The 16,584-nt window shown below is 54.9% G+C and overlaps 1 protein-coding gene across 17 annotated transcripts in view; it reads right to left on the minus strand.

Annotated features, from left to right (window-relative positions):
- KIF1A (kinesin family member 1A) overlaps positions 1-16,340 on the minus strand; it is a 56,822-nt gene extending 40,482 nt beyond the window's left edge. For all 17 annotated transcript variants that reach the window (XM_062583193.1, XM_062583192.1, XM_062583188.1 and 14 more), the window contains exons 1-12: positions 16,235-16,340; positions 6,532-6,608; positions 4,986-5,165; positions 4,512-4,577; positions 3,705-3,883; positions 2,889-3,000; positions 2,531-2,608; positions 2,126-2,191; positions 1,652-1,669; positions 1,113-1,188; positions 912-990; positions 301-443 (exon numbers count right to left, since the gene is read on the minus strand). In XM_062583193.1, coding sequence (XP_062439177.1) covers positions 301-443; positions 912-990; positions 1,113-1,188; positions 1,652-1,669; positions 2,126-2,191; positions 2,531-2,608; positions 2,889-3,000; positions 3,705-3,883; positions 4,512-4,577; positions 4,986-5,165; positions 6,532-6,608; positions 16,235-16,340 — 1,180 coding nt within the window. The remainder of the gene's footprint in view (positions 1-300; positions 444-911; positions 991-1,112; positions 1,189-1,651; positions 1,670-2,125; positions 2,192-2,530; positions 2,609-2,888; positions 3,001-3,704; positions 3,884-4,511; positions 4,578-4,985; positions 5,166-6,531; positions 6,609-16,234) is intronic.
- Positions 16,341-16,584: the final 244 nt, after the last annotated feature.

Raw genomic sequence — 16,584 nt, forward strand, 5'->3', positions numbered from 1 at the left:
GAGGGGAGGAGGCCTGCTGGATGTAAAGCAGGTCCCCTGGCTTATGGGAGCAGCAGACAAGTTGCAAACACACGTATGCGGTTACCTGGGAGTGTCCCAGCTGATGTAGTGACAGTGCAGAGAAATGGCTATACCTCAGTGATGTGACATTATTTCATGGTAGGGTGGGCAGTGAGATGGTTGAACCGCAGAGCAGGATGTGGGACAGCTCCAGGTATGGCCTCTTGGGGCTGGTGGGCAGGGAGACAGCAGCCCACCTTTGCCAAGAGCTGCTCCCAGAGAGCACAGAGTGGTACGTACTGTCAATGATGTCCCCGAGACCCTGGGCATACAGCAGGTCACGCAGGCGTGCCACCTCATCCTTCAGTTCCCGGATGAGCTTATTGTTCGGGTCCTCATTGATGACGGCGTTGCATCGGATCTGCTTGGCACGGTCAGCGTATCTAGAGCCAGGGCAAACCACTGAGTAACTGAGGGCAGGCTCCCCGTGAGCCACACGTGGCTGAGCCCAGGAACAACGCAGCAGGACTGGCCAACGGGGCATGCAAACTCTCGGCTGCTGGGCATGTAGGACTAACTCAGACCCTGCTTCAGTGAAGGGATCCTTCAGGGGTGCAGCCAACCAGTCAGGACACTCCTGCATGTAGTCAGGACCAGCAGGGTGCAAAACTGTGGCTACTGTGGCTACTGTTTGGGCAAGCATCCCCAGGATAGTTCTTTGGTCCTCTTATATGAGGTGCCAACTACAGTGCTTAAGGCTGTGTGACCTCCTTACTCCCTCCCCACCGACGGGAAGGGATGCTGGGAGAATAAAGCAATGAGGAGAGTGAATGGGAGCACCTGGCTTTCCAACACATCCCCTGCTCTCATCCATTCAGGGCATGAGAGCAGATCTTCATCCCAGAGCCTACCTTAAAGTGCTGAGGGTCTCATCATAGTTGATATCGGCAGGACTGAGAGCAGCAACCATCGCAGTCCTGGAGTTGCCCCCTGCCCAGAGAGATACAACTGTTTCAGGAAGAAGCTGGTGCCTGAGTCAGTCATCATCCTCCCTTTCCCAGCTGGGCTCTCAGACAAGCCCCACAGCCCTGCACCACCCATCTGCTTCTCACCCAGGTTCTCCCGGAGCAGCCAGGTCAGCACAGAGTCACGGTATGGGATGAAATCTGTCTTCTTCTTCTTTTTGTTCTGGAGAGGAGAGTGTGGAGGGAAAGGCTGTAAGATTCCTTACTCTCTTCAAAGGGAAGATCACAAGCAGTATGAGCCAAACCCAGAGGCAGGGGTGCCTCTAGCCACACCAGGCTAACAGCAAATGGCTCTGTTTATCAGGACAGAATACCCTCAAAGAAGGACTGCCCTGCTCTGCCATAGCGACCTTTGGCAACTCATTTCAGCTCTCTAACACACTGCATGGGCTGGGAAGTGCTTGATGCCGGGGTAATGCGGTAGGGTGCACAGACATGCAGAATGGGCCAGGACAGCTACAAAGTGGTGAGGACACGAACTGGATCTGTCCAGCCCTCAGAAGAAAGCATGACTTGGATCCAGTTGGAGTTTCATCTGTAAAAGGCACTTTGCAAACCTCCCTGCTCTCCACCCCCACCCATCTCTGCTAAAAGCCAAACCCACTGAGCCCTTTCACAGCACATACCTTATTTGGCCCCGAATCCTGCAAAGAAAGCAAAGAGACTGTTTATGCTGTGTTGGAAGCACAGGGCACTAGGGGGAGGTAGGTAACAGTGAGCTGCTCCCCTCCCCTTCACTCTGCACAGCTCCCCTTTCCTAAAGCAAAGCAGAAGACCCTAGGGACAGCAGTCTGATCAAAGGGGTGCACTCCAGCCCCGGTGACACTGGCAGTGTGAGACAGGATGGGACATATCTGCCCATGCTTCACAGCCAGGATGCCCAGCACCAGGCACCCAGGCAAACGCAAGGTAAACAGACACACATGCAAGCGGGAGGAAGAGGGCAACAACACACACTTCTCCATCTGCGCTTTATCAAGGAGTGACTGTGAGTGGAGGCCTGGCTGAGAGCACAGCCAAGAGGTTGTGCTCACTACCTGAGCAGACTCATGCAAGGCAATTCTCCCCCTGCGCCAACCCCCTTCGCTCAGAGAACATACCATTTCAGCCAGAGCAGAGATGACTTTCCCCAGTGTGGTCAAGGACTTGTTGATGTTTGCTCCTTCCTGATGGAAAGAAGAAATGCTCAGATCCTCAGGCTCTTTTTCAGAGCAACACAAAAGCCCAACAGGCCAGGAGGATGGGGAAGCCCTGGTACAGGGTTGGGGAACGGTGACAGGCCTTATTGGGTATCCAGCACCTCCTAACTGAGGCTTATGGACTCTGGTGGAACTGGCACTAGCCAGCTCTCAAACAAACCCCAGTGAGGACTTTTACAGTCAGCTCTGCGGTGTGTGGGGAATTAGGTAAGGAAAGGACATGATGCCCCTCAGAGCAAGGCGACAAGATGCACTGTCCCCACCCCCAGAAAGTGCCCTTGCACTAGCTCTGAGCTGTTTTTTCACCTTTAATCTTGTGCCCTTTGCGCCAGTGGAGTCAGCTCGCTCACTCCCTGCCAGATCTACCAGGCTGATTTTGCTGACCTGTAACGAGAGACAAGGCTGTTAGCCGTGCGCACGAAGCAAGACCCAGCCTGCTCTCTGAGCACTTGGGAAACCCACCCCCAAAAAAGTGCACCTCCAGCGCACAGAGCGGCAGGCGTTTCACTGCCTGCTGTGTCACGGACTCAAAAGAGGGAACAAACACATCACGTAGCATGAAGCTACTCAGAACGCAAAGGTGGACTTTGCAAGGTTATTGCTGCCCCAATTTGGCCAGAACCGAGGTTAATGTTCTGGTAAGCAGGGGTGGCTCTGCTCTCACCTTCTCAGTGGTGATGTCCGTTTCGGCATCATGCCGTTTCTGAGTGAAGATTATGTTGAACACGGCATGGGAGCGGCTGCTGGTTTCATTCATGTTGGTGGCAGCCACTGTGCTGTGGGGAGATGATGGCAAGAAGGCATGACACCCTGCAGCGTGCCAGGACGCCAGAGCAGCTGATAGTGGGGCCTGGACTAATATCAGGACAGTCTATTTCACAGAAGGCAAATCTAGTGGCCACTGTAGATAAAAGAGGACTCTGGTATCCAGGAGTGATCAGTCAAGGCAGCTCACATCCTGCCTCTCTTGTGGGACAGAGGGGAACTGACCCTCTACTGCTCCCAGCTTCTTACAGAGACCGTGTATCAAGATCCCCAATACCAGAGAAACCTTTCCACTGACTTCAGCAGGCTTTGGCCCACATGCAAAATGCCCAGACCTTCACCATCTGCTTCCAGGATGCTTTGATAGCACTAAGGAGACAACATGAAAACAAGCCAAGGTCCCCATCTCTTGTACATGTTAGACCCAAGTGAACTGCCATCTCTAGAGCAGTCAGACTAGGAGGAAAAGCAGGAGGCAATGGTGTGGCCTGGGCGTGGAGGAACGAAGTCCTTCTAGATCTTTCCAGCTTGAAGGCCAGCACCTGGAAAGGGGGAACATTTTGCTGCCTGATGTGTGACAGGGGAGAGAGAGAGAGAGTGTTTCTCAGAGAGCCAAGACAGGCAACCTGAGAAAGGAGGTTAAGCAGGGTTCTCTGGAAACGTCTCTTTGAAATCTGGCTCTCCTGAAGAACTGCTATACCACTTCCCCACTCACCGGGCCTTATTCCCAGAGTCCATGAGGTCCTGGATGTCATTGTAGGAGGTCACAGCCAGCTTCGAGAGGTCCTCAACATACGGGCCCATAAGGGGGTGCTCCCTCACCCGCAGGTTCCCTTTGTTCTTGGGGTTCAGGAGATCCCTCACACGTTCACAGTATATCTCCATATAGCTCACCTAGGAGACAGAGACAGCTTGCAGCAGGTGGGCCTTGAACACCACCTAGGATGTGGTCAGCCTTAGCCAACCTCAGAACAGCTCACCTCCCTGCACAAGCTGCCCAGCACCCCACACCCAAGGAAGGAGATATCCCCGAGATGGCCACACACCAGCAAGGCGGCCTGTCTGCAAACCAACACGGCTCCTGTCAGCTCAGCAGGTGACCTGAGTAACACGGAGCTGATGGAGGGCACTATCCAAGCAGGTCATTCACTCAGCTGGTGTCAGTCATGTAGCCAGATAAATGGGGTCCGTTTTATCCATGCATATGCACAGGAGAGGAAGGGGAAGGAACAAAGAGAAAGGAGGGAAAGAGTTCTCCTGTGCACATGTGATACAGTGATGGGATGGGCTGTGGACAAGCTTAAACAAAAGCTTGCTGGGACAGGGCAGGAAACCAAGCACAGGTTTCAATGAGAATTAACAGGGTTTACTCTTCTCTTAGACTCAAGAGAGTAATTCTGGACTCCTTTGATGCATGTCTCTTGTAGAGCTCGATGGGAGCTGCCAGAAGGTCATGTTTGGTCTCTAGCAGCCATGCTCCTGGGAGGTTTGTGCTAGCCTACACAGGGGGTGTGGTCCATACCTCCACGGAATAGGACATGTTGTCATTCGTCGTGTCATTGATTCGGGAGAAGAGATCTTCGCAGAGCTGCAGAGAGAAAGAGGCCAGGCTGCTCATTTCCCTTGCCTGAGGGTGCCCAGACTGCAAGGATTTCTGATGTTGCCTACCTCCTTGCCCCCAAAACCAGACTAGCACAGTGAGAGAGACAGCTCTTGTAGGAGCTGGCAGAAACGCCCCTGCTAATGTTGAGGGGCCCCTGCATTCAGACACAAAGCCTCTTCTGTGTGGCACTGATCTATGCATAGAGCAGCTCTCAGCAAGCACAGCCATGGAAGCCCTGAGAATAAATCATTTTTTCTTCCAGGGACACCTCCGCAGCTCACTTCCCTCAGCTCAGTTCCTGCTTTCCACTCTCTCCTCACTGTGCTTTCTCTTTGGGTATCACGTACAGCTTAGGTGAACTAGCAGCTTTTCACCAGCCCAGCCAAGAGGTACCTGTGGGATAATGCCTTGCTGGTCCTTCTCTTGTTTCCCCATCATGGTGTAGGATTTTCCAGCACCTGTCTGCCCATAGGCAAAGATGCAGACATTATAGCCTTCAAAGGCATGTTGCAACATCTCCTCACCAATGTCACGGTACACTTGCTTCTGAGAAGCATAATTGATGTCTGCGGGCTGCGGAAAGGAAAGGGAGGTCAGGAGGGAGAGAAGAAAAGAGAAATTAAATCGAAGATCAGAGAAAAAGAACAATATGGACTTGATTCCTCTGCCACACTCACTGGGGGATTCCTGTCACCTCACCAAAATTACACAGATTAGAAGAGATTCACAGCCCAAATCTTCGCCACATGAAGTCACTTGTAAGTCACTTGTATTTCAAGAAGACACATACAGGATGTCCTGATGTTGCTGCAGGCCTGGGAAGGAGATCTTAGATTTGGGTGCTACCAGGCTGCTGGTGTATCACCCAGCTCTGGTTCCTCATTCCTTGGTTACAAGTTTCTGACACAGGGAAATGAAGGCAACAGGCCGGAGGTGCTCCAAGACACCTAGAGAACAGTAAAAGCTAGTCTCTGCCCCACTAAACCTGTGAGGGCCCCGAGCTGAGAGCTGGGAGATCTACCAATGATGGCAAGAAGGCATGACACTCAGCAGCATGCTGGGAAGCCAGAGCAGCTGATACTGGGGTTTGGACTATGGAGACCACCTGCGAATTCAGTCCCTTAGTGGGACTTGCTGGTGGGTACCTGGGCATGGATCACAACAGAGGGGACATAAGCACGGGTTCAAATGTAGGACTGACTTTAGCAGCCGCTACAGACTTTCCTGCTCCACAACCCGGCCTCCCTTGCATGGAGGAAGGCTGCCAGCTTGCTCACAGCAGTTGTACCTAGTCAGGACCCACCAGCAGGTACCTCAGTGGCCCTTGCAGACTCTTACAGTCTATGTGTTGGTACTGAAAAAAAACAGTTACAGAGTGGGAAGCTCAGCAAAGTCGCAGGAGTTTAAAACTGCTCCTGTCCAGGAGCAGATTGCAGGTGGCTGAGCACTGGCTGCGGTGACTCTCACAGGCCACTACTTTGCACACAGCTAACTTCCCATCTCCCGCAAGTTCACCCTCAGGCTGCCACGGGCAGCCCAAATTCAGGCTGTTCTGGGGGATATCTGTGCCTGGAGACCCCTTTGCTAAAATCTCTGTACAGAGGAAGTGCCAGAAGTGCGCAGACACAAGGGGAACACCGTTATACAGCCAATGTGGGGCATGTCTCACCCCGTGCTCCTGCAACAACCACCTGTGAAAGCCGCAGGGATTTCCCACAGCTCTGCTATGCAAATCTCCCTCGTCAGCACCCAGTGGTCCTGTACAGAGGCAAGAGCCCGTGATCCAACCAGGACCAAGCCAGTTCACTTGTCAGGGCAGTCCCCTTGGACACAGCTCTGTCATACCTGGGTCGTTATCTCCCCTGGCTTTGGGGCCCTCCCACCTCACCTAAGCCCCATCTGAGAGCTCGAGGGAGGGCTCAGGCATCATTGCACTTACCGTGGTATGGGACCAGTAGGAATAGTCAAAGCTGAAGCTTTTTGGTGTCTCTTTGGGCTGCTTTGGATTCAGGATAGCTAGGGGCAAACAGATAGGAACATGATGAAAACAGTAAGGCCTCAGCCTTTCCTTAGCAACCAAACCCTCACCAAAACAGCAACAAACAGCAGCAGGCACTCGCTGCTCGCAGGCTGCTGCTTTAACCCATTTTCTACAGCCGTTGCAGCTTGTACATGATGGTCAACCAGCTCCCCCCTCACAAAAGACAACCCATCACGACCTCCCCGGCCAGATACGTCAGCAAAGACCCCAGGCCCTTCCCAGCACACACTTTCCCCCCTAGGCAGAATCGCTTTCACAAGCCCATAGTGGACCTCAGTTAAGAGCAGGACTGCTGTTCCCAGAAGCTACGTGATATTCCCTTGAAGACATGGCTAATGTCAGGCAAGGGTTGTGCTGCTATTGGACACTAGTTGGTACCCGGCCACTGAGGCTGGCTGGCCACAGCCGTGAGGGAGGACTCCAGCCTCTCTCATCCTAGCTGTGCTTCCCCCAGCTTGGAAATGGGCACCATCACCGCCTGCAGGTGCCCGCCGGCTGAGGGGCAGCAGCCGGCCACAACCAAATCCCAAGGGAGTGTATTCTCCCTGTGCTGTCCTGAACCTTCAGCCAACGGTCAGGCTACCTCAGTGATCTCCAGCCCTTTGGGCTGCCAATGCCACCCTCACTGCAGTGGCTGCTGTTCCTATGGTCAATCATCACAATTCACTGCTGGGAGGGATGAGGAGAGGGACAGGTACAACATCTCCTTCTTCATCCCCAAAGGGCAAAGCTGTCCCTCCTGAATGGAGGAAGAGACAGGCTGGGACATGCCCACGGCTCTGGCAGACCTGGCATGGATGTGCTGGGAAGTGGGCACAAGAGGGGCCAAGAAGGCCTTTGGCAGGTAGGAACCAAACTGCTGCCTTAGATGGCAAAGATTCAGCACCAGTAACGCCAGCACGGGCTCTCAGCACAGAGCCTTACAGTGCTTGCCACCTCCTGGATTCTGCCAGGGCCAGGCCAGGCCCTCTGCTAAACTGGGCACATCCTTCCAATTCAGTCCAAATGATCTTCTAGGGAGCTCCCAGAAGTGTGTTAGAGCTGCTGGATGGTGAGTAGAGCCTGCAGCCTCCTCGGACCTCCTCAAGCTCCCTCCAGCTCAAGCCTCTTGTTTCTCTGCTTGCATCCGGCTCTGTGCTTTATTTTCAGTACCTGCTTTTCTCCCAGCACCAGCAGGGTGATTAATGCATTGTGTTAAACTGCCAATGAAAACAAGAGCCTGCTTTTTCCCATCCCCTAGTGAAAAGGATGTTGCCATGGAAATGGGAGACTGCATCATTTCTCTTCCTCGCTTGCTTTTTTTTTCTCCCAAAGAGTGTTTATGATGTTTTTTCTAAAATAACAGGCGCTCAGAGAGATGCGTCAGAAGAACCTCAAAACTGCAGGATAATCACGAGACCCAGCAATCACCCATTTTAGGCGACATTCACACGACCTTCCAGGATGAGTGGCCAACCTAGAACAGGGAAGGCAGAAAGCTCACGTGCCAAGAGACTTGGACAGAGGCTACGGATCAGCTCCCAGTGCCGAAAGAGAACAGCGAAACAGAGGGCTGAGGGACACGGGCACGAGAGGGGCAGCCGGTTCACCAGGGAAGAGCCGGACGGCATTACAGCGTAGAAGATGAAACGACAGTGTCAGCCAGGGCTGCTCCTCGCCATGGCTGCTGCCATGTGCGGAAGCTGCCTCCGCCTGCACGCTGGCTGTTAGTGGGTCTGGAGAGAGGGAGAATGAGGAAGGCCTCACACGGATGAGGTTTGTGGGTCTCTCTCCCTGGCAGAGGCAAGGCAGCCGTGCCACGGGGCTGGCTCTCGTCGAGCGCTTACACACTGAAGATTCAAGGTGGGGACTTCTCAATCCTGTGACAACATGCTCTTGCTCCGCACGGTGGGGGTGGAAGAAAAACATAAACCAAAACAGAAGGCTGTAAAGACTCTTCTGCATGTGGTTCGTACATCCTGGGACCTAAATTAATGATGAAGATTCCCCACGAGCACCGGGGTTGCTAGGAAACAGGCCTGGGAATATCAAATTGGCAAGCGTGTCCTTGAAAGCAAAGGTGACAAAGGCGAGAAGTTAAGGAAAGAGAGGAAGAGAGAGGGCCAAAGGTTTGGAGAAGAGGGGTGAGCTGCCACATGCCTCCAGACAAGCATCCTAGCTGCTCTCATCTTCCTGACTCCATAAGGATGCTGGGGAACAGCTGGGGAAGGATTAGGAAGCACAGTATCTCCATGCTAAAGATCTCTAAACACATTTCTTCAGGGGCTGTGGCCACCAAAGTCTTCCCCCTCATGCAGCAGCAGAACAAAAACAGCCCCGCAGAGAAGCAGGAGCCTCTCACATGAAGTACCCAGACTCGATCTCACACTCCCCTAAAGAATATTTTTTCCCAGCTGCTTTTTATTCCTCCTTTCCCCAGTGCTCAGCCCCGGTTTCCTGGCTCTGCCCTGCTGGAAGGTGTCTTCCTCCGCCTCTTACAGGCCATGAGTCTAGTCCAGCTTCAGGCTGCAAACCCAAGCAGGGGAACTCAAGGAAAAGCATCATGCCTCAGCAGTCCCCACATCCTGCAGTCCCTCAGTCCAGCACAGATCTGATGTATCATGCCAGGCCTTCACCGCATCAGCTTTCAAAGCGTCTGCCCTGCTGTGCAACTTGCCTCTGCGTAGGCTGCTGCATCAGCCCCAGGTGTCTGCGCAAGGGCCAGCGCGATGGGACAAGGACACGACACAGGGCCTCTGTCTTGCAGGAAGCCCCAGTGCTGGGCAGCAGCACATATCCTCCTCCCTTTGCCTTCTTGCAAACCAGCTTCATTGCTCGCTTGCTTTAAAAGATGACTTCACCGCTGTCCTGATGGAGAAACAAAGCCATCAAGATGGGGCAGGGCACATCCTCAGCTCACACTCCTGGAAATTCATCTCCTGCGCGTGTGTGCACTGATGGTTGCTGCCAGCAGCTCAGCGAGGAAGAGCACTGGCTCTGACAGATCAAATTAGGCCATCTCCAGTGTCCATCACTCTCTGCTCGCTGAGTCAGAGAGCCCCCACAGCCAGCTGGGCAGGCTGACGCATCCTTCACTCTGTTGGTGATTTCAGGAGAGGAAGAGCCTTTTCAACACTTTGCTGCGTTTCCCAGATGCTTTCCAACTCCTGGACTTGCCAGGAGATGCAGAAAGGCAAGGAGTAGTCTTTAAGGTGACGTCTGGTTGTACTGATGCAGTCAATAACCATTCAACAAGAAAAGGCCAAACTGATGGGGAGGAGGGTCAGGACACAGGAGCACTGCACAGACCTGAACTGTGAAACCGCAGGCGCAGACCATCTCTGAGACCATCTCCCCCAACCCGCCTCTCACGCTGCTTTCCGGAGCCCTGCTCGAGCGGGAGGGTCCAAACGCCGCTCTCCCCAGCCTTGGCAGCCGTCCCGCTACAACTGCACCGCTAAGGAGTTGGACGGCTAGATGCGACAGAGAGAGGGCTACGGACAGAGGAAGATGAGCTCAAACAAACCCTCCCCCAAAACGCCTTGCCTTTGCTGGGAGCTCAGCCCCAGCAGGAGCTCGGTGGGAAGCGGAGGGGAGGCTGCACGTGCTCCTGCCCAGAGAAGTGCGTTCAGGTGGCAGGGAGCAGTCGCCGGGCATACGGGGAACCTTAGCTCTGCTCCCGGAGGCGAAGGGAGGCAGGGGCCAGGCGTTGGCTCCCCCGTGTCTTGCCAAGGGCACGCTTTTGCCTGCCGGAGGCAGCCTGCTTCATGCTCTGGATACCTCCTGCATCCCGGGAAGATCAGAGCTAATTATCGAAGGCAGAGCCGCTCTCCCAGGAGGAAGGGGTCAGAAATACCATCTCCATAGCAACTACCCATCTTCCAGCCACCCATGAGCCGAGCCGGCTCGTGGCTCGCAAACAATGAACACGTAAATCCCCGGTGAGATCCACGCTAAAAAGTCATCGCGCATGCCTGGGCCTTTGCTCCGTGCTACGACCCGGAGGGCTGCCTAGTTGGGCTGCTGCATATTTGAAGCAGACAGCGCGTGTTCAAGCCCTGGTTGCTTCAGCAGGTCTCTCCTCACGCTGGACAGCCGTAAACAAAAGCGTCTGCGATGGTCATGCAATGGAGCAGCTCTGATGGCTTCTGGCCGGGAGATGCAAAGACTTAGGTGGACAGCACATCTCCAGCACTTCACAGGGGTGCCCCTGAAGCAGGCACTGCCCACACGCAGCCGGGTCATTGGCCCAGTAGCACAGCACCTCGTGTCCCTGCTTCCTCCCGACCTGTCCAACCGGCATTACAGGTCAGTCCTCTGCCACTGGCCCAGTGGCCACCATTCAGATTATCGCTGCAGTCCAGTCTGCCCTTTCTAACACTGCTGTGATTTAAATATTTTTATCTGTTGTACATTTGGCAGGTTATTTCCCAGGAGATAAAAAGAAGGGGAAAAAGGAACATTACCCAGTCTCCTGACTCTCTCCAGGCTGCCTGCTGCTTCTAGCAGTTTCCAAAGCCACCTGCCTGTGAAACTCCTTATCCTGTTTATTCACGCAGAAAACGCCTCATAACTAGCTTTCCTGCTGATTTCAGACAGTGCCCTGAAAAAGCAGGTGTTGAAGAAACCTAGACAGCCTGCAAACGCCCTGATGGTGACCCTCCCCGAAGTCAGGGGATGGGGAAGGCAAACAACCATCACTGATGGGTGCAGGAGAGGCAGGGCTGCCGGTAAGGTCTCGCCAGTTCAGGGTGGCAGAGCCCATCCCGCGGAGCGCTGGCATGTAACGCATACCCCATAAAGTCAGACCTTAGCAGCCCTGTCCCGAGACGCCTGGGTTCAGGATTAGGGGAGCATTTCTGCACACCCCAGCACAGCCTGTGGTTTGGGTCCCTATGGCACAAGCAGCTCAGTGGGGCCTGACTCTGGGTGCAGATGCTGGTCCTCTGAGCTGCCCTGTACCTAGTTTGCTTGACTCCACAGCTACAGAGATGAAGATGGGAAAACTGGAGCTCCACCAGAGCTAACGGAAGCTTTACCCTTGCGAAAACAAGGCAAAGGCGGCAACACGGGCATGTGTCGAAGGACAGGAAGGCGCCCACATAACAAGGCTATTCTGCACGCCGGTGCAATCCTGCGCTGGGCACGGGGCAGACAGGGAGCCGGGGACGGCACCGAGCAGCGCTGGGTGCCCGGCGGCTCCAGCTGCAGCCGCCCAGCTGGCCTGGCCCGCCTGGGGAGGAGCCAGCCCCGGAGCCGCTGAGCCGGCACACAAGAAAGCAGGGAAAACAGACGGCTCCCGCTGTTTTGGTTTGCCCACCGCCAGCCTCGACGGTGGGCTTGCAAATGGGAAAGAGAATCTGCACCAAAACCTGAAGATCTCCCCTCAATACTGCTCCAGGGTTTTCCTCGCACCCTTTTCCGTTAGTGTTTTTTCGTTCTTCTCTCTCCCTCCCTTTTTACTTTCAGCCACAGGAGAAACCTCTCCCTAAGCCTGAGAAGCTATCGAGGGGCAGCTCTGAAGTTCATCTGTCTTCAGTTGCCCCAGAGCTTTTCCGAAATTGTTGTGAAAAGTCTGTGCTCTGGCCAAAGGGGGAAAACAAACAAGAGAGGGTACGAGAGAGACGAACAGACGAAAGACCAAGGAGGAAAACATCCGGAGATATCAGTTTCCCTTACCATAAAGAGCCATCAACACTGCAAGAACGTGGAGAAAAGGCAACTACTGAGCAAAACAAAAACGAAAACCAACACGTCCTGGGTTTTACCACGAGATACATTTTTCTAAAGAATATCACAAGGCTTCAGGATAGAATAAAATACTGGAGGTGCTCTGCCAGGCTGCCAGGAGGAAACTAAACCTTGGGAGAAGGCTGGAAACGCACCTCAGCTGACTTTGCAGGTGGCCTGGTGGATCTTTTTCAGCGCGGCTTGGGCAACAGCAGCTGGAGGCAGCCAGCTCTCAGGAGGAAAATGCAAAAGCAAAGGGCAGCAGGTTCCCAAGGCTCTGCCATTCAGCACCGCGCTTGCCCTCAGAGCCACGGCTTTGGCCGCAGAATATTAATAGCCTGGCGGGAAGAAAGCCGAGGTCTTTTCCTCCCTGTTCCTCCAGGGGAGGGCGAAGGGTGAGAGCTCGGGCGCAACGCGAGGCGGCCAAGAAAGCGGGTCGGGGCTATTGATGCGAGGGCGCATCGCAGCAACGCTGGGAAGGCCGGCGTCAGCAGGAGCCCGCGGGGGGAACGTTCCCCACGAACAAAGCGGCAGTGTTGGCAGGCCGGCCGGCCGCGGCGAGGCGAGCCGAGGGGGCGGCGCCGCAGGCTGGAAACTCGGGGACAAAAATGACCGCAGGGAAGGGCCGGGTCCTTCCCTCCTTGCCCCACTTCCCCTGCCAGGCCTGCCACGCGGTGGTGTTTAACTGATTATGAACGAAAAAGACCCTCTCTAGGGCATGTGATGGTCTCTGTAAATAATCCTGGAAAGGGGGAACTTCAGCTCCCAAAAATTATTTTTTTTTCTTTCTTTCTTTCTTTCTCCTCTTTTTGCCCTTTCTGCAAGGAGAGTCAGCAACTGACACAGGTGGTGCTGAGCTGTCAAGAGTGTCACTGGCACTGCTGGCACATCCTTCAGCTTTCCCTCATCTGGCACAAGAAAGGGACACCAGAGTCTTGCTGCTATTGGAGAAGAAGGAAACTTTGTGAGTGGCAAGGCTCTCAAGTGGAGAGAAGGCACCCAAGAGAAAGACCTCATGTTTGCAAGCTCTCTCTACTGGCAAAGAAAGGTTTGGATTTGCCGGGTAACCTGAGTGGGATGGAGAGTGGAAAAAGACCAAAGCTCTGCTCGCAGGATACTGCAGATGAGTGTTGGGGAAAAAATATCCCAGCACGTATCAAGCCACCTCAGTCCCTCACACCTGAAGTCACTGAAACCAAAGACAAGATCATCACTGATGCCCCTTACGTGGGCAAGGAGAAAACCCAGGCCCAATGCCTCATCAGCAAATTGTACAGGGAGATGAGTGCATGGAGACCCCCCACTGTGCCTCGGGTGATACCACCCATGGAGGGGGCTGTTCCAGTGCAGGCATAGGTGGGACGTGCAGCCTGTGGTAGGGCTATCCCGGCCCCATGCAGGCCCCAGGCATGAGCACTGCAAAAAAAAAAAACCCAAGGATCATTTCCTCAATGCCAGCATACATGAAACCTAGGCAAGGTTTCTTCTTCAGGGAGACCCTGGAGGCCTCTCAGCCCCACATCCAAGGTTTCTTTCTCATCCAACTCCCAACACCCCTTTCCCTTCCTCTCCTCCCAAGCAGAGTCACTTTGCATGCCCCCTCCACTCTGCTCCCAGCTCCTCCTTCCCTTTCTGGGCCAGACAAACCGCTTGGCTGTGCCTGCCACAAGTGCTGAGCTGGTGCGGCCCATGGAGCCGCAAACAAACCCCTTTCATTCCCAGCAGAGAGGATTAGCCGATGATTTGTTGATTCACGTTTCAGTGGCTGCTGTGTTGTGCAGGCGAGAAAACTTTGCTGTCAGCAAAGGGCTTGCTGGGAGCTGCAGCTGCCCACAGAGAAAACTGTCCCTGCCAGCCCTGCTGCCCGGAGCTGCAGCCTGCCATCCCTGAGCCTCAGCTCAGACTGGGCAGGAGGGAGGAGGAACCAGCTCACGGTGCGCACACAAAGGCTGGATGCGCCTGTCCAAATGCTTGCCCCACTTCAAACATGCCCTGCCGCCATGCCTGGAAGCTGTCCCCTCTTGCACCAGGCAAAAGAACCTGATGGACCTTTCTACCGCTGAGCAAACCTGACCACTCTGGAGTTGGAGGAAAGCCAATGCACCTAACCAGGCCTGGGTAGGGGGAGCCAGGCCCCCTCCCAGCAGTGCCAAAAGGGATGTCCAGTCTGAATCCCGTCTTGTCTCCTCAGCTGCAGTGTTGGCCCAGGAAAGCTTCCTCAAGGAGAGCGAGAGCAGCTCCGGGATGGATGTCCCGGGCAGGTGGAGCATCTCCGCATGAAGAGGCCAGGCAGAGACCTGTCAGAGTCCGGCATCAGAGACCTGATGCAGCCACGCAGACCCTGCTCCAAGGCTCTGTGCAGCATCGGAGACCTTTCAACCATTTGCCCCCTGCTCCCCAGCAGGTCCCTGGCAGGCAGGGGCTCAGCAGCACTGCAGAGCCACCCTGACACCCTTGGGTGGGCTGCTCTCCCCTAGCCAGCAGCCTGCCTCCTGGGTTGTCATGGCAGCCCAGTGGCGTGCGCCGTGGAGGCGGCTCTTGCCGGTGTTTCACCCACTGCCGGTGACGTAGGAAGCTCCAGCCAGGCAGGAAGGAGGGAGTTATTTTAAACGTTGCCCCATCTGGAGGTTTTCAGAGCCAAAGGGGAGGGATTCAGCTGCCTTTTCCACCACGTATTTCCAGCACCCGTTACTTAGAGAGAGGCAAACACTGGAGAGGCCCCTCACGGGAAGTCTGCTCTCGAAACCCTCAGCCATGTCCACCTTGAAAAAGACTGGTCCCTCAGCAAGCCTCAGTCCTGCGTTAGAAGCTGCTTGGGCTCCCGTTGTCCAGGCCATGCTGTACACTGCAGATGGGAGCGTGTCAATGTTGGCCTGGTCCTTCTGGTGCAGCAAGGCCACTCAGCACTGCGGTGCAGCAAAAGGATGGCTGGAAGGAGGAGGAGGTTCTTCACCAGGCTGGCAAGGCCAAGCAAAGGAAGCACGCTGCACAGCAGAGCTAGCTCCACTGGGTCCTAAGCTCTTCCATACTGGTCCTGCTCTTCCCACCGCAGCTGCTGGGCCCAAGGAAACATGGGCTTGAGCGTCTGGTCCTCCTGGAGCAGCCATGCCGTGTCCAAGGCTCATGAAGCAACACACCACACAGCACAGTCTCAGATCAGCACTGCGCTCTGGAAAAATAAAAACCGCGCTTCCCTTCCTGCCCTTCTCCAGCCCCTTCATCGCGTCGCTGCTGCGACTCTAAGCCTTGCAGAAGGGGTGAAGCGTATCGCAATGCTGCCCCACGGCTCGCAGTACCCAGGGGCAAGGCGTAGCGGCACGCACCCACGGCCTCACCCATCAGAGCCGCTTACCTCTGGCTGGCAAAAGCACGCTTTCAAGCCGTACTCAGGCACGCAGCCTGGGCACGGTCACGCTCAGTGCCCACGACCAGAGCTGCACACTAGCTTTTTCAGGCATTTTAAGTATTCCTCTCACCCACGTTTGCCATGGGATGCTGTCTAGGGCTGCCCTCTTTGGTACTGCCACAAACCGATGGCTCAAAAGCTGCCTCGTGGATATTGCCACTTCACCGGCGAGACTGTATTTGCCCGTGGAAAAGCTGATACTCCACCACCACCATCCTCATTCTCTCCTCCAGACAACACTGTGCATGATGAACATCTATGCTGAAGGTCCCAACAGCCTACTGCTTGCTGTCACAGCTGCAGCACGCAGCCATTTCACGAGCGGATGAACCACACGCGCTCCTTCGCTCTTCGACAGCATCGTTTGCTGCCAAGGCCCAGAGTGTTTCACATCCCCTCAGCCTGCCAGCCCCACTTTACAGTCAGCATAACTGAGTCCCCTCCCCTTCCACCGGGCTGCAGTGGTCCCCAAAGGCCGGTACTCACTCGTGGTGCTTCCCGACATCTGGATAATGCATTTGGATTCCCGGCTCATTTCCCGGGAGTTGAACGGCCGCACTCTCACCGCCACCTTCACGGACGCTCCCGCCATCTTGTCGGCCGGAGGTGGGTCCTGCTAACGGGGAGCGGAGCCACACGAGGAGCGTCCTGGAAAGGATGAGAAAAGGAGGTTAGCCAAGCTGTCCCCTAGCCCTGCCCTGGCTGCGCAGAGAGGTGAGCGAAGAACCACACCACTGTCTTGTGGCACTGCCAGAAAAATGAATGAAAAACCAAGTCTGCGTCAAGCCCAGACAATAATTTCCTAGGGTTTTCAGTGAAACAAAATCTCCTGGAAA

Source organism: Rhea pennata, chromosome 9 (genome assembly GCF_028389875.1).
Source record: "Rhea pennata isolate bPtePen1 chromosome 9, bPtePen1.pri, whole genome shotgun sequence".
Taxonomy (NCBI): Eukaryota; Metazoa; Chordata; class Aves; order Rheiformes; family Rheidae; genus Rhea; species Rhea pennata.